General features: G+C 50.8%; 2 protein-coding genes and 1 long non-coding RNA gene across 4 annotated transcripts; 2 read left to right on the forward strand and 1 right to left on the reverse strand.

Annotated features, from left to right (window-relative positions):
• The first annotated feature begins 397 nt into the window (after positions 1–397).
• Positions 398–6,253, forward strand: Arl2 (ARF like GTPase 2). The gene is made up of 5 exons (XM_076847523.2): positions 398–532; positions 3,333–3,443; positions 3,521–3,683; positions 5,097–5,177; positions 5,827–6,253. Exons 1-5 carry the CDS (start codon positions 468–470, stop codon positions 5,959–5,961), a joined length of 555 nt encoding a protein of 184 aa, XP_076703638.1. The 5' UTR covers positions 398–467; the 3' UTR covers positions 5,962–6,253.
• Positions 5,159–10,415, reverse strand: LOC143393011 (uncharacterized). Its single transcript, XR_013090434.1, has 3 exons — positions 10,306–10,415; positions 8,849–9,012; positions 5,159–5,203 (listed from the first exon to the last, which is right to left on the reverse strand). It is a non-coding gene; the product is annotated as an uncharacterized LOC143393011 (long non-coding RNA).
• Positions 10,058–22,787, forward strand: Snx15 (sorting nexin 15). 2 transcript variants are annotated; one of them, XM_076847521.1, is made up of 8 exons: positions 10,058–10,246; positions 15,449–15,484; positions 15,701–15,821; positions 18,252–18,367; positions 18,456–18,603; positions 18,908–19,051; positions 21,559–21,813; positions 22,127–22,787. In XM_076847521.1, exons 1-8 carry the CDS (start codon positions 10,148–10,150, stop codon positions 22,231–22,233), a joined length of 1,026 nt encoding a protein of 341 aa, XP_076703636.1. In that variant the 5' UTR covers positions 10,058–10,147; the 3' UTR covers positions 22,234–22,787. The 2 variants fall into 2 exon arrangements, with proteins under 2 accessions (XP_076703636.1, XP_076703637.1); XM_076847522.1 differs by having other exon boundaries at positions 21,559–21,783.
• Positions 22,788–22,969: the final 182 nt, after the last annotated feature.

Below are 22,969 nucleotides of genomic sequence, written 5' to 3' on the forward strand. Positions count from 1 at the left end.
AATTCAGGATGATGTCGAGGCCCAAGGTGAGCAGATGTGGCCCCTGTATCTGGGGAACTGGGCAACCCCCTACTTCCCGGATGAGCTCGTCATCAGCCTTCGGGTACTTGGTTCAGAACCTCTTCGCAAGTACTCCCCACCGTACCAAGATACAACTCCATAACTTCAGCCTCCCGTTCCCGGCCGAATCCTGGGATCTTGGGGAGAAAGGAATTGCCTCGGTCCTCAAGAATCAGTCTTCGGGAGGCGCAGGGTTAATGCAGGGAGGCGCGTAGACGCCTGAGCGCCACTAGAGGGACCACTGACACAGCTCAGCCGGGCAACTTTACGGTCACGTGGTGGTGAGGGCGGGTCCAAACAAGGGCCAGGCCAATAGGCTGTGCTGTCGGTGGGTGTGATGGCCAATAGGAACAGGGAGCGGGGTCCCGGACTGTAAGAAACGACGACTGGGAGGGGGCTACGGGACCATGGGGCTTCTGACCATACTGAAGAAGATGAAGCAGAAAGAGCGGGAGCTGCGACTGCTAATGCTGTATCCTCCCGGACGCCGGAGCGCCGAGGGTAGTAGGGGCCCCCGCTGCGTGGGCGGTGCCAGGCGCCCCCTGCCGGGCGCGGGTGAGCGGCCGGCCGGCGCGAACAACTGCCCTTTGTGCGTCACGCACGTGGGCCCTACCAATCGCTGGCGGCGGGGGCCGGGAGAAGGCCGTACCACCGGCTCGGGCCGGGCAGGGGGGACTCCGTTCCGAACGCCGAAGGTGTGGGCCTAACGGCGCAGCGCGGGACTGTGTGTCCCTATTGCAAGGAGGAGGTGGGGCTCGGAGGTGACTCGAACGTCACCGTCCGTCTCTGTCTGGCCTGAGCGTGGGCCCCTGTCCTCTCTGAGGCCCTGACCTCCTCCCCGATGTCCAAGGGTGCCGGGTCCTGGCCCCGCCTCCGAGGTCGGAATCCCAGGGCGTGTGGGACCAGCTCTGGGCCCTGCGCCCCGCGGGTGTCCCCAACTCGGTCCACCGTAACTCTAACCGTCATCTCTGCTGCCCGGCTGCGCGTCGGTGTCCCCGCGGCCTGCGGCTTGTAGATCCGAGGGCCCAGCCGGCCTCCCGAGCCCGGTTAGCAGGCGCCTGCACTCCTGGCCCTGCCCTGTGCGCCGTGGGGAACCGGCGATCGCAGAGCTAGGCCGGCCTCACCCCCGGCCCGGAGAGAACCTAGACGTGCGCACGTAACTTAATAAGATCCGCATCGCATTTCATTTAAAGAGCTCTAGAAGGGCGCGGAGAAGTCACGCATTCAATAAATATTTATTGAGCGCCTAGTACGTGCTAGGCACTGGCCTAGGGGCTGGGGTGAAACAACCAAACCAAATCCTGCCCTCATGAAAATTCTGTAACGGGGGAAGAGAAAGACGAGACCGCAAAGAAGTGAAATATGTAGTATGAATGGAGAAGAAAGTAGTTTAGGGAGGCCAAGGAAGGCCACCGTCGGTCGCTGTCTGGCCTGAGCGTACCTGACCTCTTGACCCAGTGACCGCTGGATAGACATGAAGGAGATGAGGAATATGGGGCGGGGGACGTTGTGGCTGGGGAGGGTGAGGACAGGGAGCATCCTAGGATCTTTAGTTCTTAGCTCTCGCTTTAAGTGAGTACCAGTTGCGAGGCCACGAACCGAGCCCAGTTAGGCAGCTATACTCATGCAATTGATATAGAATGGTGGCTTGGACTAGGATGGAAGTAGTGAGGTCATGGAAGTAGGGAGACGCCGTGATAGCAGGGCCATTACCGAAATGAGGAAGACAAAACAGGGAAGGAGCAGGTTCCCCGGGAAATGATAGCTCTGAGCTCTGTGGGCCACATGTGTCTCTGAAATGCCTTGGAGTACCAGGTAGGCTGCAGGATACAGGGCTTACTAGAGGGGCGTGGGTGGGTGGCATCAGCACAGGGATGGTGTTTGAAGCTATGATCCTGGAGGACTCACCTAGGGAGCACCGTGTGCACAGAGAAGTGAGTTGTGGAAATACAGATAAGAATTGTCAGGCAGAGCGCAGAAGAAGTCAGGCAGGGCGCAGAAGAAGTCAGGGCCTAGGAGGAGGAAGGAGGGTGAGCCACTGTTGTCAGGTGCTGCAGGTGAAGGCCACCGTCCACTAGGGAGCAGTGGGGGAGATCTGGAGGACCCACTTGGCAAGAACAAGTTTGGGAAGCAGTGGGAGCCACAAAGAGCAGGGAAACAGAGGCTCTGGTGAGTGTGAACAACTGAGGCGAGGAGGTGTGCTGTGAACGGGAAGGTAGGAGAGAGTCCCTGGGGCAGAGGATGGAGAGGGTTTTGTTTGCAGCATCTGAGGGGGAGAAACAATAGCATATTTGCCAGCTGCCAGGGATGATGTGGGGGAGAAGGAAAGATGGAGGACAGCATTAGGGAGATGAGGAGAATCTGGAGCCAGTTTTCAGGCGCTAAGGTCTCCGCGAGGTACTCTCCTCGCCTCTGTTTTACAGGTTGAAGTCATTGGTCCCGGGTCCAGTGAGCAGGAAGAGGCACTAAGCCCAGGACCTCCCCGCAGCCCATCCCGGCTGCAAGTGCCTTAAGTGTTGGAAGGAGACAGGGTGGTTCTCTCCCACTGGTGAGCTTATCCATTCTTCTGCTTTCTGCACCAGAGGTTGTGGAACATTCCAGAAACAGAGATGGAGGTTTCTACCTCTGTGTATTTGCTCTTCCTTCAGCCCTTCAAAAAAGCTAACTCCCTGTATTTCAGGCCTCGGGAGCCTTCCCTGCCCAGAGCTGAAAGCCCTCCCTACAGGTGCCCCTCGAGGTGTCTCCCTGGGGCTTGCCACACTCACCAGGATCTTATTTTCTCAGTTCACTTTATCACAGTCTCCTCACTAAGAGTGCAAGCTTCATAAGGGCAGGGACTTTGTCCCTCAGCACCTAGAGAGGGCCTGGCACATAGTAGGTGTTCAATCAATATATTTTATATGAATTAAAGAGCTTTTGATTAGCAGAGATGATATAATTATATCTTTTTGTTGTTGTTGTTGGTACTGAGAAATGAACCCAGAGTGCTTAACCACCGAGCCACATCTCCAGACCTTTAATTTTTTTATTTTAAGACGGCCTCACTAAGTTGCCTAGGGCCTTGCTAAGTTGCAGGGGCTGACCGCGAAATTGTGATCCTCCGGCCTGGGCCTTTGGAGTCACTATATCTTGATAGTTCCATGCTTTCTCCAGGCCAGTTATGGGCCAGCACGTGCTCAATTCTTTTTGACATGATGGGAAATTGTCAGTCCCTAAGAATGACATCACCACTGGCACAGCACAGGGACTTCTCCTTAACCTGTGTGCCCCAGCGGCCTGGACAATGCCGGCAAGACAACTATCCTCAAGAAGTTCAACGGGGAAGATGTGGACACCATCTCCCCGACTCTGGGCTTCAACATCAAAACACTGGAGCACCGGGGGTGAGCAGGGCCTGGGGCCTGCCCCGAGGGGGGGCGGGTGGGGAGGACCAGCTGACCACCAGCCGCTCTCTGCCCAGATTCAAGCTGAACGTCTGGGATGTCGGTGGCCAGAAGTCCCTACGCTCCTACTGGCGCAACTACTTTGAGAGCACTGACGGCCTCATCTGGGTGGTGGACAGCGCGGACCGCCAGCGCATGCAGGACTGTCAGCGCGAGCTCCAGAGCCTGCTGGTGGAGGAGGTGGGCCGGGCGGGGCGTGGGCAGCATGATCCCTAGGGGACACCTGGGGACCCATAGTGCCAAGGGCAGAAAGCATGCTGTGGACAGAGACCTGGGTTTACATAAATTTGGTCTAACTGTGTCACCACCCTGAGCCTCAGGTTCCATACCTTGAAATGGGAATGACAACACTCACACCTCAAGGTCAGCATGCGAAGCTCTGGGAGGCAAGGAAGCCTGGCTCAGGAGTCTGCCACTGCAGTGTGACCTCAGGAAGGCACTTAACCTCTCTGAGCTTCCACTTCCACATTCCTAAAATGGGGATTACAGTTAGGCTGATCTCATAATTTATTGTGTGGCCCAACACTTTTTTTAAGTAAGATTTTAGATTTACCAAAGAGTTGCAAAGATAGTACAAAGATACTCCCCCCACCACCCCATTTCCCTAATGTAGCATCTCAGAGAACCCTGGTGTATCTCTTAAACCAGGAAGCTAGTATTGGTGAGTTACTGTTATCTAACTACAGGTCTTATTTGGAATTCACTATGTGTATGTGTGTGTGTGTGTGTTTCTCTGTTTCCACTCACGGGCTTTGTCTGTTCTGGGGTTTGATGCAGGTCACCTTGCTGCATTTAGTAGAAACCAGGCCTCTTGAGAGCAGTAGTGAAGTTGTGAATAACTCCAGGAACCACAGTGACATGTGGTCCCCTCCTGGGGGTGTCAGCACATCCAATGAAGTCCTGGCTGTCAAATGCTGAGCCCAGGCCTGGCAGGTTGAGGCCAAGCAGGTCATGTCCACCCACCCACATGGAAGGACTCCCAGTTGTAAACGCATAGAAATGACAGAATCAGAGGCAGACAGCGAAGCCTTTTGGGAATGGAACAATCAATCAAAAGGGCTACAGCCAGGTGCATTGGTGCAGTGGTGCACGCCTGTAATCCCAGAGGCTCTGGAGGCTGAGGCAGGAGGATCATGAGTTCAAAGCCAGCGTCAGCAATGGCGAGGGGCTGAGCAGCTCAGTGAGAACCTGTCTCTGAATAAAACACAAAATAGGGCTGGGGGTGTGGCTACGAACACTTGGAAGAGGGAAGGTGGCCACTTGCAGCAGCAGACCCCCAGGAGGCTGGGATGCCTGTTTGGCGTGGGCTCGCCTGGCCACAGTCCTGAGCAGCAGGACTGCAAGGGCTCAGGAGCCATCTTGAGTATCCCCTCCCTTTTATAAAAGAGGAAGCTGAGGCATAAAGGAGAGGCGCCCACCGGGGGTGGTTGGCTGGAACCAGGCCCCAGGCGCAGCCCAGGGCTCTGCCCCTCGTGGCTGCAGCCTCAGTGGCCCTGCCCCTCTGCCCCCCTCACTGGGCCTCTCCCAGAACCCACAGCCTTGTCTAGTCTTCAGGGTTGGTCTCTGACCCCAGTACCCTCCTCCTCCCTGCAGCGCCTGGCCGGAGCGACCCTTCTCATCTTTGCCAACAAGCAGGACCTGCCTGGAGCGCTGTCCTCGAACGCCATTCGTGAGGTGAGTCCAGTCCCTGGGGCAGTCTCCTGAAGAAAAGGGGCATGTTTCTATATTAATTTGTGTAAAAAGCACTTTTGACCCCTGCTGTGTGGCAGGACGTCTGTGGGCACCAGAGACTCGGTGTCAGTCAGGTTCGATGGCACAGTAGTCAGCACACTGCGAGTGCGCCCCTTGCGATGCTCTTTGCATGGATTCACTGAATTCATTCTCACAACAACCTCGCTGGGTAGGAACTACTGTCGCCATTTTAAAAGATGGCTAAGCAGACTTAGAGAGGTTAGCTGTGTGACCTTAGGCAGGTTCCATAACCTCTCAGAGCTTTGGTTTCCTCCTTGGTAAAATGACCAACACAATCCCAGACTCATGAGGCCTTGGGAGGAGCAGATGAGATGTCATATGTAGGGTTCCTGACACAGGACCTGGTCCTAGGAGATGCACAGGGGCCCATGTTGCTCTTTTCACCATTGAGTGTCAGCAGTGTGGCCCTACAGAAAGCCTAGGTGCCCAAGGGGGTGGCAAACCCTCGTAGGAGGCTGCACAGACGGGGTGACCCTTGGACAAGGCCTTGAGGGAGACGCAGAGTTCCCCCGGGGCCAGGAGAGGGCAGGCCGGGGACTGGCCCCCGCCCACCAGCAGCTCCTGCCCGCAGGCTCTGGAGCTGGACGCCATCCGCAGCCACCACTGGTCCATCCAGGGCTGCAGCGCCGTCACCGGGGAGAACCTGCTGCCCGGCATCGACTGGCTCCTGGATGACATCTCCAGTCGCATCTTCACAGCCGACTGAACCACCTGATGTCCCCACTCGCAGTTCAGGCCCCAGCCCCCCCAGCTGCCACTGTGCGGAGCTGAGTCAGCCCACCGGACTGACACACCGCCCTCCCGGAACCTGCTGCTGCTACTGCCCACCGCTGCTCTCCCACGGCAGGAGGCTGACCCCTCCAGTCACTGGCTCCCCACCCAGCCCCCAGCTGCCACACCAAGAAGAAGGGCCTGGGCCGGCAGGGGCAGCCTCTGCTGCTCTGGAGGCCTTGGGCCTCATCTTGGGCTCAGCTATGAGAATAAAGCACTCCTGTCCAGCTGCTGGCTGAGCTCTGTGATTCACTCGCCTTGAGCCACCTGACGGGGTGCTCCTAGAGTCCAGCAGGGCGCATACAGGAGCAGAGGGTCATCTGTGCCAGAGGGACGCACAGAGTTGCCAAAGCTCAGGTCGGGGCTGCACCTGATGCCATCTGGAAGAGTCCAGCAAGCTTCTCAGAGGAGGCAGCCTTAGAGTTGGGAATGGAGGAGGAAGAAGGGTCTGGGTAGAGAATGGGTGGCAGTTTACCAGGGCAACTGCACCACTCCTAGGTGGGAATCAAAAAGGCGCAGCCACAGGCCTGGGCTCATGGCGCACAGGTTGTTGATTGGAACATGGCCAAAAATAGCCTCCCTACTTGCTGTTGTGACCAGAACCCCTTGTGCAGTACACACCCTATACAGCTGTACGTGGCAGTGCTGCTCAGGCAGAATCACAAAGCAGAGGCAGGAAAGAGCAAGGGCTCTTGAGAATTGGGAGAGCATGGACTTGGGCACAAGTGGGCACGCAGTGAGAAAGAGGGAATGGGCTGCATCGGGCAGGGATGGTTAAGGCCTTCCCTGAGGCATGTGAAGCCAGGCCCTTGGACCTCAATGCAGGCAGCAAAGCCGGCAGGTGTCTTCATGGCTGCTGTTCCAAGCACTACTCAGGGATCAAGGCAGTTAAAGACAGGCCTAGGGCATAGACCATCAGTGTCCCCTGACACTGGAAGCTGAGCCCCCAGGAGATTAATAAGTGGCCACCTCAAGCCCCCCTCCCAGCAAGTGGCGCACTGACCCTGCACCCTGGCCACCACGCCTTGCTGCCTCCTGCACAGCGTGGGCTTAACCATCTTCAGCTTCTCTTTGCTCAAAACTCTCTTAATGAGGACCTGCTGCCCACCAAGCCCACGGGACTGTGTCCAAGGGAGGAAGGACATCTTCATGACAGTTGGATGCTATTCGTAAAGGCGAGGAAGAGACCCTGGGATTTCCATCTGAACTAGCACTAGGGTCCCTTCCCCGAGGGGTAGAGGTTCCTTTAGGGTGGGCAGAGGGAAGCAGATGTTGGGTGGCCAATCTTAGGACACGCTCAAAATTAGGAACCCCCGCCCTGTCCTTGAGGGACAAATGCTGAGGTCAGCAGCCTCCAAACCCCGTGGCCAGCAAACACTTGAGTCCCCGCAGCCAAACCCCAGCTCGTTAAGGCTGAGCAAGTTGCTTAACATATCTGTGCCTCAGTTTCCCCATTTGGGGAAATATAATGGCACCTCCCTCCCAGGGTTGAGATGGGGACCGAACTGGTTGGCGTCTTGTATGTCATAAGCACCAAGAGTCAGCTACGATTAGAATGAACAGTGTGGTCCAAGCAGTGTGCACTGTCACCCCGTGCTTGTGGACAAGCCACACCCCATGGAAAAGGTGAATTATGCACAGCTGGGGGCCAGCAAGAGCGCAGCACGGTCGCTTATCACAGAGGTCTGGGTGGAGAGCCTGCCCTGCTGAAGCAGGAAGGATCCCAGCAGGGTCCAGCAGACCCAGGACACAGGCAGCTTGGTGGCATCCCCTCTCCCCGCTGTCTTCTGCTCAGGGAAAGGGCAGAGGGAGGGAGGGAGAGGGCTGAGGAGACCAGGAGCCACAAGCTGCCCAGCAAGCTTCAGAGAGCAGGAGGAGCAGGGTGTGCGGTGCCAGGGGACAGTGCCACACCCTCAACTGCTTAATGCTGCCTGGGTGACCTGCCTGCGTTCAGGGCCCCAGAGTATAATTCTGTCGTCTATTTCCACCTGGAGCCTGCAGTACAAGGTTCATACCTCCAAGTTCCAGGAAGAAAAGTCCCTGTCCTGCCAGTGCTTCACCACACTGTGGACTCAAAAACTTTATGGTGCAGTTCAAGATTTTGACTTCAGTGTAACACTGACTGGAGCAAAGGTGACCATGGTGCCAGGTTTGAAAACCCCGTTCTCCACTTGGCCCCAAGGACAACAGTACCAATGTGTATCACCAGCCTGGAGAGTTCCAGAAAGGCTGACCCTAGAGCATATCAGAGCCTCGGGGACTGCGGCTCCTCTGCCACCTTTACCGTGACTTCTTCCCTTGAACCAAGCCATGGTAGCCCCTGCTTCCTATGTTGTCACCTTTCCAACTGGACGCTCACACGAATGCTACACTGTTGGGTTGTAGGGAATTTTCCTAATGTAGGCACTGTCTTCTGTAAGAGTCCCTCCTGTCTCCTCTGTAGGGTGGTTCAGCAGAAAAAACACAGCTAGCTGTTTCATACCTAATGCACGAGAGACCAACTTAAATTCCCACTACCTGCAGCAATAGCTTGAGATGTGCCTGCAATGGGGTTTTTAAATATATGTATATTTAGGATTGAACCCAGGGCCTCCTGAGTGCTAACCACAAGCTCTACCACTGAGCTACACCCAGTGTGCCACCCCCCCCATGAAGTTTTTGATAAAGTCTCTGTATCCTGAAGCTTTCATGATAGTCATGAAAAATTTGTTGGTCTCAAATTTTCACAGGGACATATCAATGATGATACCAGGCTCACATTCAGGTTTCGGTTTATCCAGGATCCAGGTACACTCGAAGGAGGCTTTTTCCATTTCACTCACCTCCTTCTCAAAGTTTTCCATGATTCTTTATTTATCCCCCAAATTTGAAGATGGGATTGCTGGTAGTGGTGGAGCTGCCCAAATGTACACATTCACTGAAGACAATAGTCTTTCCTCCTTTGATGTCTTGATGGCTTCCACCATACCTGTTTCTGGCTGCAAACCTGTAACAAAAACAAAAACAAAAATCCTTCCCTGCAGCCATTGCAGAAGCTTCTCTTCTAACCCCTTTTCCCTCTTCTAGAGATGAGAAACTGGGTCTCAAGCAGTTAAAGGATATTCAAACCATAAGAGTAGTGACTTAGAGTCCCCAAACAGCATCCTGCCTCTCTGGCATTGTTTTTGCTGCCCCCACGCTTACAGGAAACATGCATCAGCCAGTCCTGCAGAGGGAGAGAGGAATTTGGCTGTCTGGCACATACTGAACACAATGAAAATTGGGTGGATGAGCTGGGTGCAGCAGTACTGTAGTTCCACCTCCTCTGAGGCTGAGGTGAGAGTTCAAGACCAGCTTGGGCAACAGAGGCAGATCCCCAGCTCAAAACATTAAAGTGAAATACAAATAGGGGCTGGGGTTGTGGCTCAGTGGTAGAGCGCTTGCCTAGCATGTGTGAGGCACTGGGTTCAATTCACAGCACCGCATATAAGTAAATAAAAATAAAGGTCCATTGGCAACTAAAAACATTTTTTAAATAATTTTTTTTATATAAATACAAATAGCTGGGCGCGTTGGTGCACGCCTGTAATCCCAGAGGCTCAGGAGACTGAGGCAGGAGGATCGCGAGTTCAAAGTCAGCCTCAGCAATGATGAGACACTAAGCAACTCAGTGAGGCCCTGTCTCTAAATAAAAATGCTAAATAGGGCTGAGGATGTGGCTCAGTGGTCGAGTGCCCCTGGAGTTCAATCCTCGGTACCTAATAAAAATAATAATAATAAATAAAAGTTGGGTGGCTGGATGAAAGAAGGGAAGCAAGGGAGACGTAGTTTGGAGGTCTGAAAGGTTTTCCGCCCCGATAGGATGCATTCAGTTCCCCGCAAAAATAAAACCAGCGGCTGGAACCTGCCCAACCAATCCTTTCTCTCAAAATTTACAACATTTGCGCTTCAACAACAACAGGGATCTTTTCAGACGCTCCCTTGGCCGCGCGCTACGTCCGAGAACAGCGTCGTCACTTGCACCAGCTCCCTGGGCCGGAAGGAGCAGGGCGCAGGCCCGGGCTAGGCGGCAGAGCGCAAGGGGCGGGGGTGGCGTGGAGGGGGTGCCTGCCGGCGGTAAGCCCCGCTGTAGCGGGGTTGTCATGTCTCGCCAGACGAAAGATGACTTTCTACGGCACTATACGGTCTCCGACCCCAGGACCCACGCCAAGGGCTACACCGAGTACAAAGTAACCGCGCAGGTGAGGTGGGGCCCAGCGGGGACCTTACCCTTTTAAGTAGCCAGGGGGTTGTGCTTTACCTTAAGGGAAGGAGCTGTAGGAAGCTCCTTTTTTAGACGACAGAAATGGGTTTCCCCTTTAAGGAAAGCCTGTGGTGGGCGCTGTCGTCGACTTCTTTCGCCGTCGCGGGCGGGGCCGTGGAAGGGCGTGGTCCTCTTTAAAAGGGCGGGGACACAGTTCCCGGACTTGTGAGGTGCGTGTGCCCACGCCCGACGCTTGCTGTCTGGGCCTCCGTCTGTGAGATTCTCAGACGTGAAAACTCTGGCTTAACCCAAACGTTAGTTAGTTTCCCAATTTGGGGGTAAGTTTCATTTATTGGTTTGATGGATACCTAAAAACCCTTTAAAGAGTTTATTTCTTAAAAAATTAATACAGGTCTATGGTTTAAAAAATTCACAATTCAAAAGGACTTGAATCTTCACGGTCATCGCAGGAAGAGGATAGGTAAAGGCTATAGTGGATGTTGGAAGCAATATTATAAGCACATTTTTATAGAGACATGGAGAAAACCATGAAAAGAATTTAAGATAAAACGGCATAAGAGACTGCCTGTAGAATGGTTTGTAAGAACCGGTAATAATGGAGACCTCCAGGGAAAGTCTCTGGGGACCGGGGTTGAGGAAGGACTTTTTTAGTGGTTTTTTTTTTTTTTTTTTTTTTGGCTAGGGATTGAACCCAGGGGCAACACTCTAACACTGAGCTACATCTCCATCCCTTTTTATTTTGAGAAAGGGCCTCACTAAATTGCTGAGGCTGGCCTTGAACTTGTGATCCACCTGCCTCAGCCTCCTGAGTCACAGACATGTGTCACAGCATCCAGTTTAGCCTACATATTTTATACTCTTAGAATTTTGGGAACAGGCAACTACTAAATGCAGAATCCTAGATGTTTCTAAAATATGCTTTCCCCAAATCTTTTATGTCATTCCCATGCCAAAAAACTACAAATAAAGAGATTGCCCCTGGGAGATGGGCAGGAGGGGTAGGGGGGTAGGAAGGATGTGGACTTCTTCTGCAACCTTTGCCTACATGCCTCCTACTGATTTTTTAAACCAAGTAACATTCATTATTTGAGATAGCTGGGATGGGTCTATAGTTTTTTGTGGATTGGGGTGTTTTTGTTTTGTGCTTTGCGGTAATGCAGATTGACCCCAGGGCATTGTGTGTGCTGGACAAGCCCTCTGTCACCAAGCTACATCTCCAACCCTACTTTGATATATTTTTATAAATTATAAAGATAAATTTTGCCCACTTGCCATCCCCATGTCTCTGTTGCTACCAGTTTGTTGATCCTTGAAAATAACTACATTTACAAGCAAATTAACGTGTCTACTTTAGTAGTATTATTTACACACAATGGAGTTGTGCTTCTGACTCTTTTTGCTTACCGGTGTTTCTAAGTGAGTTTTTGTAAAATTTTTTTAAGATTACAAATAAAAGCATTCTGACTCATTTTTATTATCAAAAAAATTTTAAATTGAGACACAGTTTACATAAATGAGCTCAGTCTTCAATGTACAGCCTAATCAGATTTCATTAAAAGTATAATGTGTGCAAACACCACTCAGAAGGAGAGAGACATTTTCATGACTCCAGAAAATTTCTTTTCATCTCTCCAGTCACTGGTCACCCTCTCGCAGAGATCACTACTCATCTGATTTCTGTCACCATAGATGAATTTGGTTTGTTCTTGAATCTCATATGAATGAAGCAATGAAACAAATATTCTTTTGTGTTTGACTTTTTTAACTCAACATAATATTTTTGGAATTCGTCCAGGGCTTCGCACATGCTGATCAAGTGTTCTACCAAGTTAAAAGCCTGCCTTTTTTATTTTTTTGGTACCAGTGGGTGAACCCGGGGCGCTTGAGCATTGAACCACATCCCCAGTCCTTTTTATTATTTATTTTGAGACATAGCTGGCCTTGAGCTTATGATTCTTCTCCCTCAGCCTCCTCAGTCACTGGAATTATAAGCATGCACCACGACGCCCCAGTCCTTTTTATATTTTGAGACAGTGTCTCCCTAAATTGTTGAGGCCAGCCTCAAACTTTCAATCCTCCTGCCTCAGCCCCTTGAGTCAAAAGGATTACAGGTATTCTCCACTACACCTGGTTCACCATTTCTTTATTACTTATGTTGAATATTTTGGTTTTTTCTTAAACATTTTTTTAGTTGTTAAATTGTATGAACTCTCATGTACAATTTTTTTTTCTGGACATATCTGTTCATTTCTCTTTGAGATACACATAGGAATGGTACTGCTGGCGTGTAAGATAGGTATACGTCTAGCTTTACTAGAAATTGCCAGAAAGTTTTTCAAAGTAGTTGCCCATGTCATGCTTCCCTTATCACCTGCACTGGAAATCAACATGATCTTTAATTTTAGTTATTCTTGGTATGTATTTGGAGTATTAATTTGCATTTCTCTAATGAGTTGATATTGAGCACATTCTCATAATAATCTTATAGGTCTTTTTTGTGGGTGCCTGTTCAAGTATTTTGCTCACTTTTTTCAAGCTAATTATGCCATATTTAGATACAGGCTGTCAGGAAAAGGGGAGGAGAAAGGGAGCCCTTAAAATAGGGGGTGGGGTTGCGACTTAGTGGTGGGGCGCTTGGCTGTGTGTGCAAGCTGTGAGCATTTTGAGCGCTTGAGCTGACTGGACTGTGTGCACCTGTGTGTCCTTTTCACTGGCTCTGCCTTTTGATCCCACTCAGCACCTGAGATGGGTGTGGACTTCCAAGATGTCAATCTGCTGACCATAAGACATCTGGAAGCTAGACTCCACCCCCTGAAACCTAACCCCCCACACCATTGGGGTGGAAAAAGGGGCTTTAGAAGTCCTCCTTCTCTTTCTCTCTCTCTTTTTTTTTTTTTTTTTTTTTTGTGTGTGTGTGTGGTGCTGGGGATTGAACCCATGGCCTTGTACATGCGAGGCAAGTACTCTACCAACTGAGCTATATCCCCAGCCCCCTCTCTCTCTTTATTTCTGCCTCCCTAGTGGGAGCTGGAGCTGGGGAGCCATCACTGAAGAATCCCGAGAAAGAGGTATTTTCTCTCTCGGTGTTTACTTCGTGCCAGCCCACATTCACCTGGAGTGAACCTGAACGACTTAGTCGTGTGTTGTGGCAACTGGGTTTCATTCTCAGCCCTGCATATAAATAAATAAAATAAAGGTTCATCAACAGCTAAAAAAAAATTTTTTTAATAGGATAAAATGGCTGGGTATGGTGGCACGTGTTTGTAATTTCAGCAGCTCGGGAGGCTGAGGCAGGAGAATCACAAATTCTAAGCCAGCCTCAGCAACTTGGCCAGGGACTGAGCAACTTATCAAAACCCTCTCTCTAAATAAAATGTATAAAATAAAAAGGATGGGCTATGACTCAGTGGTTAAGTGTTCAATCCCTAATACCTCCCCCCCAAAAGAAGGATTAGGACTCAGTGGTAGAACACTTGCCTAGCACATGTGAGGCACTGGGTTCGATTCTCAAGCACCACATATAAGCAAATAAGTGAAATAAAGGTCCATCAACAACTAAAAAAAATTTAAAAACAACAACAACAAAAAAAGATTAAACACCAGGCCTCTGAAAAGCAATAAGGAGCCTCTTTCCAGAGGCTGCTCTCAGTTGACACTCATGGAACTGCTGCATCTTTAAATTAAAGTCCTACATTAAATATGAATTATGTCAAAGTCACATTTCTGAGTACCATCCTTTGAGAGTGACTCCTACCAGGGAGGCAGAAATAAAGAGAGGGAGGACATTCTAAAGCCCCTTTTTCCTCCCCAAGTTTGTGGTCTTAAAGCAGCTTTCACATATTGTTATCTTCTGAACTGTGAGACAACTATTGATGTGGAAACTGAGGCTTATAGATATTAAGTTACTTGGCCATATTTTGCTCATTTTTTAAAAATTGAGTTGTCTTAACATTGATTTTATAGAGGGCCTTTATATTTTCTGGATTTGAGTCCTTTATCAGGTATATATTCCTTTTTTTTTCTTGGGGGGGGGTACTAAGGATTGAACCCAGGGGGTATCCCTCAATGGTTCTTAAATATGGGCTTTGGGTTTGGTTTGGTTTTGCCATGTTTTAGGCAGGTCAGTTCTCAGAAGCCAAGGCCAGGTTTTCGTCTCAGCGCTCCCTTCCAGGCCATCCCCCTCTCTGAGCCTCCATGATTTCATCTTTTAAATAGCATGTCAGTGTGCCCCACTGCGATCTAGGAGAAGGAATAAGAAGCGTTTAAAAAACTGTCAGGTGCTGGGCTGGGGCTGGGGCTCAGAGGAGGAGCACTCACCTAGCATGCATGAGGCACTCAGTTCGATTCTCAGCACCCCATAAAAATAAAAAGTATCAAGGGAAAAAAAACCTGTCAAGTGCTGCAAACTGTGGGACATTATTTTTAAATGATTATGAACATAACTTTAAAACTGAATCTTCTTGTCAGCTCAGACCCAACTCTGCACTTCGAGGGTCACCAGCCCCAGAGGTGGCTTCTTCTGTGACTGGGGGTGTTGGAACGCAGAGCTTTCTCCCTTAAGGAAGGACTGACTCCTGGCACACACATCTTCCTCCCTCCCTGCCTCCCTCCCTTCCTTCCTTCCTTCCTTTTATCTCCTTTTTCGGTGCTGGGGATTGAACCTAGGGCCAGGTTCAAGCTAGGCGGGTGCTCTTACCACTGATCTGCATCCCCAGCCCTTTTAAGATTTTATTCTTTTAGAGACAGGGTCTCCCTAAGTTGCCCAGGCTGGCTTTGAACTTGGGATCCTTCTGCTTCAGCTGCCCCAGTGGCTGGGATTATAGGATGTGCCACCACATTCAGCACAGCCTCATTTCTTCAGAGGTTTGGGGTTCTTTGGTTTCGGGAGACAGAGAGACTTGGCCTCAGAAGGCACAGGTTGAGAGTTGAACAGAGGACAGTGCAGTCTGGAGAGGCCTTTAGGGATTCTCCCATTTGAAGGATGAAGAAACTAAGGCATGCGGTAGAAAAATTGCTCAAAGTGACACTAGAGCCTTAACTTCAGGCTGCCTTAGTGGCTGAAGGACATCCCCTTTGAGGAGGACTGAGAGGTCCCTGACGCCTCCTCAGCTGCTACAGTTTGGTGGGGTGTCAGATGTCTGTCTCTGATCTCATGTGGTTCTTGCCTTTTCTTTCTCAGTTCATCTCCAAGAAGGACCCAGAGGATGTCAAAGAGGTGAGAATCGGGGGTGGCAGGGGGACCGTTCCCCAATTCCCCAGTTCCAGATCCGGAAGCAGTAGGGTTATAGGTAACTGTGAGGAGCTGGGCCCTTCCTCCCTGGCCCCTAGTGGTTGGGATGCTGTCTTCTCCTCACAGGCCCTGGGGCAGACTGGGTGGGGGGAAGGCTACTGCCCACCTTGCTGGCCAGGTTACATCTCATGCCCCTCCTAGGTGGTGGTCTGGAAGCGGTACAGTGATTTCCGCAAGCTGCATGGGGACCTGGCCTACACCCACCGCAACCTCTTCCGCCGCCTGGAGGAGTTCCCATCCTTCCCCCGTGCCCAGGTGTTTGGTGAGTGTCAGATCTGAGCTCTCGGTCCAGGACAGGAGAATTGGGCAAAGGGGGCCATTGGTCCTTGGCTGGGCGATGGCTAGAGAGATGGGGCCCAGAACTATAGGCAAAGACATCTGGAGAGCTGGGTGGATCCTCTGAAGGGAAATGGAGGCTCAGAGAAGCCTAGCCCTTGTTGTGAATTGGGCCCTTTAACATTCCCATCTCTCTCGCTCTCGCTCTCGCTCTCTCTCTCTCTCTCTTTTTTTTTTGTACTGGGGATTAAACCCCACAGAGCCTTACCACTGAGCTACATCCCCAGCCCTTTGTATTTTTTATTTTGAGACAGAATCTTTCTTAGTTGCCAAGGCTATCGTCAAATTTGCAACCCTCCTGCCTCAGCCTCCCGTATCACTAGGATTGCAAGTGTGTGCCACCATGCCAGAACACTCCCATCTTTATTACTCCTACTTTCATGATGAGGAATCTGAGGTTCAATGAGGTAAAGGGTCTTGGTCTGTGTCTTAGTTTGTTTTCTGTTGCTAATAGACACAATACCACAGACTTGGCAAATAATTAAGAGAAGAGGTTTATATGTCAGGTGTGGTGGGCAGTGCCTATAATTCCAGTGACTAGTAGGCTGAGGCAGGAGGATCACAAGTTCAAGGCCAGCCTGGGCAACTTAGGGAGACCCTAAGCAACTTAGCAAGAGCCTGACCCAAAATAAAAATATTTTATTTTATTTATTTTATTTTTTTAAAGAGAGAGAATTTTTTTTTTAATATTTATTTTTCAGTTTTTGGCGGACACAACATCTTTGTTTGTATGTGGTGCTGAGGATCGAACCCAGGCTGCACGCATGCCAGGCGAGCGCGCTACCGCTTGAGCCACATCCCCAGCCAAAATAAAAATATTTTAAAAGGGCTGGGATGCAGCTTGGTGGTAAAGCACCCCCAGGTTCAATTGCCAGTACCACAAAGGGAGGAAAAAAAGAAGTTTACTTTGGCTCATAGTTATGGCAGAAGATTTAGAGGCCACATCTGGTGATGGCCTTCTTGCTGGCAGAGTCCCCAGGAAGCATGGGGCCTCACATGGCAAGAGACAGGGACCTTGGCAAACACCTAGCCAAACTGGCTTTTGTAGCAAACCCACTTTTTTTTTTTTTTTTTTTTTTTTTTTTTTAAGTGCTGGGGATTAAACCCAGGGCTTTGTGTATGCAAGGCAGGCAATCTGCCAATCAAGCTATATCCCCATCCCACAAACTCACTCTTGAGATAACCCATTAACCCACGGATCACATGAGTCCCCAGACTCACATGAGATATTCTTTGTATGTGTGTGTGTGTGTGGTGCTGGGGATGGAACCCAGAAGCACTCTACCAACAGAGCTATGTCCCCAGCCCACAAGGTGAAGGATGCTGTTACTTGCTACTGCAGGAATACATCAGGCTACTTCCTCTAGCAACATAATAACTAAGGCAGAGTTAGATAAATTTTAATAATATCTATACCAGCAGTGAGACTGCTGCTTGCTGTGTGACCTTGGGCATAGCACTTCTCTGAGCCTTACTTTCCTCTTTATTACATCACATCCATCTGAAATGACTTTGTTTCTTCTTGATTACCTGCCTTCCCATCTACAGTGTCACATCCTTGAGAGCGGAGACTTTGTTTCTCTCATCCATCTCTGAACCCAGCATAGAGCAGGTGTTTAGTTAAACATCTGGGGTGCAGTGGTGCACACCTGTGATGCCAGCTACTTGGGAGCCTAAGGCAGGAGGGATTGCAAGTTTGAAGACTTTTGTTGTTGTTGTTGTTACTGGGATTGAACTCAGGGACTTGTGCATGGTAGGCAAGCACTCTACCACTGAACCACATCCCCAGCCCAGAATCAAAAGTTTGTGGGCAACTCAGCAAGACCATCTCTCAAGGTAAAATTTTTTTTTACAAAGGGCTGGGATGTGACTCAGTGGTAGAGCACCTGCCCAGAATGCACAAGTCCCTGGGATAGATCACCAGCACCGACAGGAGAAAAAAGAATGAATAGGGCCAGGAGAATGAATAGGGCCAGGTGTGGTAGTGCACACCTATAATCCCAGCATCTTGGGAGACTGAGGCAGAAGGATCCAGTGTTCAAAGCAACCTCAGTAATTTAGCAAGGCCCTAAACAACTCAGTGAGACCCTGTCTCTAATAAAATATAAAAAGAGCTGGTATGTGGCTTGGTGGTTAAGCACCCCTGGGTTCAGTCCCCTGTACCAAAAAAAATAAGAAGAAATAAAGAATGAATAGGAAGATTGAGTCCCGCAGGAGGCATCTGGAGAGATTGCTGGGAGGTTGGGAGGAGGTCAGTAGGCTGCTCAGAGCCTCAGGCAGAACCAGGAACAGTGGGCCTTGGTGTTAGAAGCCTCTGAGGTCACTGCTCTCCCGCTCCCTTGTGCTGGGACTTCAGGCCGGTTTGAAGCCTCTGTGATCGAGGAGCGGAGAAAGGGGGCCGAAGACCTGCTTCGCTTCACGGTGCACATCCCTGCACTCAACAACAGCCCCCAGCTCAAGGAGTTCTTCCGGGTATGTGCACCTGCCCTTCCTACCACCCCAGCACCTGGAAAGCTTACCTGCCCACCAAGCTACACTCCCTCTGTTGGTCTTTCTGCAGGGTGGGGAGGTGACACGGCCCTGCGAAGTGTCCAGAGACCTGCACATTCTACCACCCCCTCTGATCCCCACACCACCCCCTGATGAGCCTCGATTGCTCCAGCCACTTCCTGCAGAAAGGAGGGGCCTAGAGGAGTTGGAGGTGTCAGGTACATGAGAATGTGGGGAGGAAGCCAGAATTGGGGGACGGGAAGGCAGGGCTCCACACTCCTATCCCTACCTACCTGTGATCATAGTGACAACCCTGTCATGTCCCATGCACCTGCTGAGGTCTTTGGGTAGGTCATTTCCTGTCTTTAGTTTCAGTTTCTTAATATGTAAAATGGGCACAGACCCTGATGATGGGCTTGTCTATGCCTATTGCTGCAAGGATTTACTGAGAGGATCATCCCATTTTGAACTCTGGCGAGTGGTTTATGTGCAGGTGTTAATATCCCAATGGTCTGTCCTCAGCGGACCCCCCGCCGTCCAGCCCTGCCCAGGAGGCTCTGGATCTTCTCTTCAACTGTGGCAGCACAGAGGAGGCATCCGGCTCCCCTGCCCAAGGCCCTCTCTCTGAGGCTGAGCTTGCCCTCTTTGACCCCTTCTCCAAGGAAGGTAAGGAGCAGGGGCAGGCAGGGCAGGGGTTGCAGTAGCAGGTCCTTGGGGGCAAAAGAGGAGGCAGGACTACCAGCCAGCTGTTTGCAACTATGTAAATCTGAGCAAGTTGTCCCTGTACAGTGAGCAACCATTGGGGAAGGAGATGAGCCATTTCTCCCTATGAAAGCTTGGAAGAGCAGGGTCACATTGCTCTGGGAGGTTTTAGCTTGTCCTGCAAGTCCAAGGTAGGGCTTCCTGGCTCAGGGTCTCCTGCAGATCCTGGAGGTAGGAGAAGCCTGTCAGTCTGGGCTCAAAGAGCAGCAGCCAAGGGAAGCCACTCTGCCTTGGAGGCCACCAGAAGCAGATGTCCCACATGGGACAGGGTCCTGACCACTTTCCTGCTCTGAGACCAGGAACATGATAGTTCCCAACAGTGAGACACTGGGTTTTTCATTCAGAAATTCTCCAAGCTTCTGCTGTAACTGCAACTCAGGTGTTAAAGTGGTCAATCTCACTTTGGGATGATCGTGAAACAGTTTCTCTTTTTATTCCTTAGGAGTGTTTTTAAGCTGGTTTTGTTGGCCCTCCTTGTTTGCCCTTTGGTGGCCTTGAGGGCTGACCCTTCACCTTCTGATGAATTTCAGGCATCTGAGGCCCAGCCTAGGAGAGGAAATAGCCTGGGCCAGCCTGTGTCAGCTCCCATCTAGCTGTCAGCCTCACCTTCCCCCTGGCTTAGGCCAGTGGTCAGTGGCCAGGCCAGCAAGTGACAAGGGTGTGAGGAGCTTGCTTTTACTTGTTCTTCTTCCACACCTCCAAGGCTGGGGAAGGGGGAGAATGGATTGGGAGACAGAAGAGGTGGTATCACCAGGGATGTTGTACCTCCTCTGAGTGGCAGGCACCCAGGTTCCCTGGCCCAGCTGAGCTCTCTAGGGTTCCTGGTGGAGGATAGGACAGCCACTGGCAGTTGCTGGTTTTTTTTCGTACCGGGGATTGAACCCGGGCGCTTGAATAATGAGCCACATCCCCAGCCCTTTTTATATTTTATGTAGAGACAGGGTCTCACCAAGTTGTTTAAGGCCTAAGTTGTTGAGGCTGGCCTTAAACTAGCGATCCTCCTGCCTCAGCCTCCTGATATGCTAGGATTACAGGTGTGCGCCACCACACCCGGCTTGGCAGTTGCTTTGAAAGGCCCTTTACAGGTTGCATCCCTGAGACATTTACTGTGTCCATAGGAAAATTCCCCAATCCTTGTGTCCCTGTTGCTGAAGTGCAGTGTGCTCAGGCACTTCCTTCCCTCCTGCCTCCCCAACAGTCGTGTATGCCAGGAGCCAGCACCCCATCTCTCTCTTTTTTTTTTTGGTTTTTATTTATTTATTTATTTATTTATATTTTAGATGTTGATGAACCTTTATTTTATTTATTTTTATGTGGTGCTCAGGATCAAGCCCAGTGCCTCACACTTGCCAGTCAGGCACTCTACCACTGAGCCACAACCCCAGCCCCACCCCTGCCTCTCTTCTTCAGACATTAAGCTCCTGACCTCACATATTTAGGGGCTCCACAAACTCTTGCGCTCCCTGCTTCCTGAGCAACACAGGGAGGGCTCTAGGCCCAGCTGGGAGGGGCGACATCCTCCTGCCTTCCTGCCACTCATCTCTTCATGGATCTCCTGGGACTCCCCATTTGGATGGGGCCGGAGAAATGCCCACTCGTGCATTCCCTCTCCAGGACAGGAATGCCACAGTGCTCCCTGCTCCTGTACCTTCCTGTCAAAGGCCTCTTCTCAAAAGACTCACTGACTCTGTAGCCACCTCATATGAAAGCCACAGGGAGGATCTCTGACCACCTCCGGGACGTCATGAGCTCTTCAACCTGGAACATGAAGATGCCAGTTGCCCACTGCCCCTCGCCCTGGGGTTCTCAGCTGAGATTTCAAGATCTTGAAAAAGTCCTGGACAGGGCTGGGGTTGTGGCTCGGGGTAGAGCACTCGCTTAGCATGTGTGAAGCACTGGGTTTAGTCCTCAGCCCCACATAAAAATTAATAAATTTTTACAACTACAACTAAAAAAAAAAGAAAAAAGAAAAAGCCCTGGAGGGTGTAGCTTGCCTAGCATGTGCAAGACCCTGGGTTCAATCCCCAGCACTGTCAAAAAAAAAAAAAAAAAAAAAAAAAAGGAAGGAAGGAAGGAAAGCAGCATTTTCACCCTTAGCCTGATAGTTGGTCTACCATCCTGTAACTGAACTTGTGAAGAAACTTTTGCATTCCTAGGCCAACTGGAGTCAGGAAAGAAATAGGACCAGTGAGTGACCCAGAGCTCAATAAGAAAAATTAGTGTATACCTAAAGAATTAGGAAGGTAGGACTCTTTTTGCTATACGCAAGTGGCTTCTAGACTGTCCAGGCCCTGCACCCCTCCACTGAGGACATACTGGTACCTAGATGGGTCACAGAGGTTTGGGAGGGGTCAACAGTCCATGGGAAATGAAGGGCCAGTAAGGCTTGAATGCTCTTTTTCTGATTGCAGAAGGTGCAGGCCCCAGCCCCACCCACATAGGTGAGCTGGCAGCCATGGAAGTGGAGTCCACGAGGCTGAACCAGGAGCCCTGGGAGCCAGGAGGGCAGGAGGAAGAAGAGGATGGAGGAGGGCCTCGCCCTGCCTATCTTAGCCAGGCCACAGAGCTCATCACCCAGGCCCTGCGGGACGAGAAGGCAGGCGCCTACCCTGCTGCGCTCCAGGGCTACCGAGATGGTGTGCACATTCTGCTCCAGGGGGTGCCCAGTGAGTAGGGGCTGGAGGGTAGAGGGTCAGGCCTGGGGTCCTAGATGGAGCAGTAAGGAAGGAAAAGTGAAAAACAAGCAAGGACCAGGAACCTTTCTCCTCACTGACTGATGACCATGTCACTTTGAGAAGATTATTTTCCTTCCTCTTGGTGGCTTCAGTTTTCTTTTTAGTAGAATGGGGAGGAGAGACATGGTAAGTCCCAGAGAAGGGAGAAGGACACATGATGCTGCTCTGTGAACCGTAAGACCTAGACCAGGGGTTCCGAAGGGAGCTGGTCTCAAGTACCTCAGCTGAGCCAGTCTCTCCACAGGTGACCCGTCCCCTGCCCGCCGGGAAGGTGTGAAGAAGAAGGCAGCTGAGTACCTAAAGCGGGCTGAAGAGATTCTACACCTGCACCTGTCTCAACTGCCGCCCTGAGGAGTGAGCCTTCCATAGGACTCTAGCTCCAGCACTGCCAGCCTCCCCCTCTCCTTCCCCAGCAACCCCAGGGGCCATTTCTGTATGTAACTGGACCAAGGAACACAATGGCTCCCTGACTGCCTGCCTTCTTGAAATCAGGACTCTATATGTGCCAGTATCTATCATGATGTGGCAGCAGCAGGTCTCGTCATTAAAACTTGTCAGTTTAGCCATCTGGAACTGGGTCTGCAGACTGCAGCCTACAGCCTACAGCCAGATCTGGCCCTACCTTTTTTAAGGCCCACAGGCTAGAATGGTTGCTACATCTTTTTAATAGTGTGTGTGATGGGGAATCAAATGAGTAAGAGTCTGTGACTAGTGAAAATTAAATGAGGGCTGAGGTTGTAGCTCAGTGGTGGAGAGCTTACCTGGCACTTGTGAGGCACTGGGTTCGATCCTCAGCACCACATAAAAATAAAGGTATTGTGTCCATCAACAACTAAAAGAATTTAAAAAATAATAATAATAAAATGAAAGTTAAGTGTCTGTGAATAAAAATTGTTGGAACATAACCAGGCTCAACCACATCTATGGCTGCAACCAGCAGATTTGAGTAAGGCGACCAGCAAATCCCAAAACAGTTTTTCTTTTTCTCTATCATTCTGAGGATTGAAACCCAGGTCTCAGGCTTTCTAAGCACACCCACTCTATCTATCTGTCTGTCTCTCTCTCTTTCTCTCTCTAATGTTTTAGT

The sequence above is a fragment of the Callospermophilus lateralis genome, chromosome 2 (genome assembly GCF_048772815.1).
Source record: "Callospermophilus lateralis isolate mCalLat2 chromosome 2, mCalLat2.hap1, whole genome shotgun sequence".
NCBI classification, from domain to species: domain Eukaryota; kingdom Metazoa; phylum Chordata; class Mammalia; order Rodentia; family Sciuridae; genus Callospermophilus; species Callospermophilus lateralis.

Bases quoted from the DNA above. Each gene is read 5' to 3' on its own strand.
- Arl2 (XM_076847523.2), top strand. From the start codon at position 468: ATGGGGCTTCTGACCATACTGAAGAAGATGAAGCAGAAAGAGCGGGAG. The intron at 3,684-5,096 runs GTGGGCCGGGCG...TCCTCCCTGCAG, and splicing joins AGAGCCTGCTGGTGGAGGAG to CGCCTGGCCGGAGCGACCCT. The intron at 5,178-5,826 runs GTGAGTCCAGTC...TCCTGCCCGCAG, and splicing joins CCTCGAACGCCATTCGTGAG to GCTCTGGAGCTGGACGCCAT.
- Snx15 (XM_076847521.1), top strand. From the start codon at position 10,148: ATGTCTCGCCAGACGAAAGATGACTTTCTACGGCACTATACGGTCTCC. The intron at 10,247-15,448 runs GTGAGGTGGGGC...TTTCTTTCTCAG, and splicing joins AGTACAAAGTAACCGCGCAG to TTCATCTCCAAGAAGGACCC. The intron at 18,604-18,907 runs GTACATGAGAAT...GTCTGTCCTCAG, and splicing joins AGAGGAGTTGGAGGTGTCAG to CGGACCCCCCGCCGTCCAGC.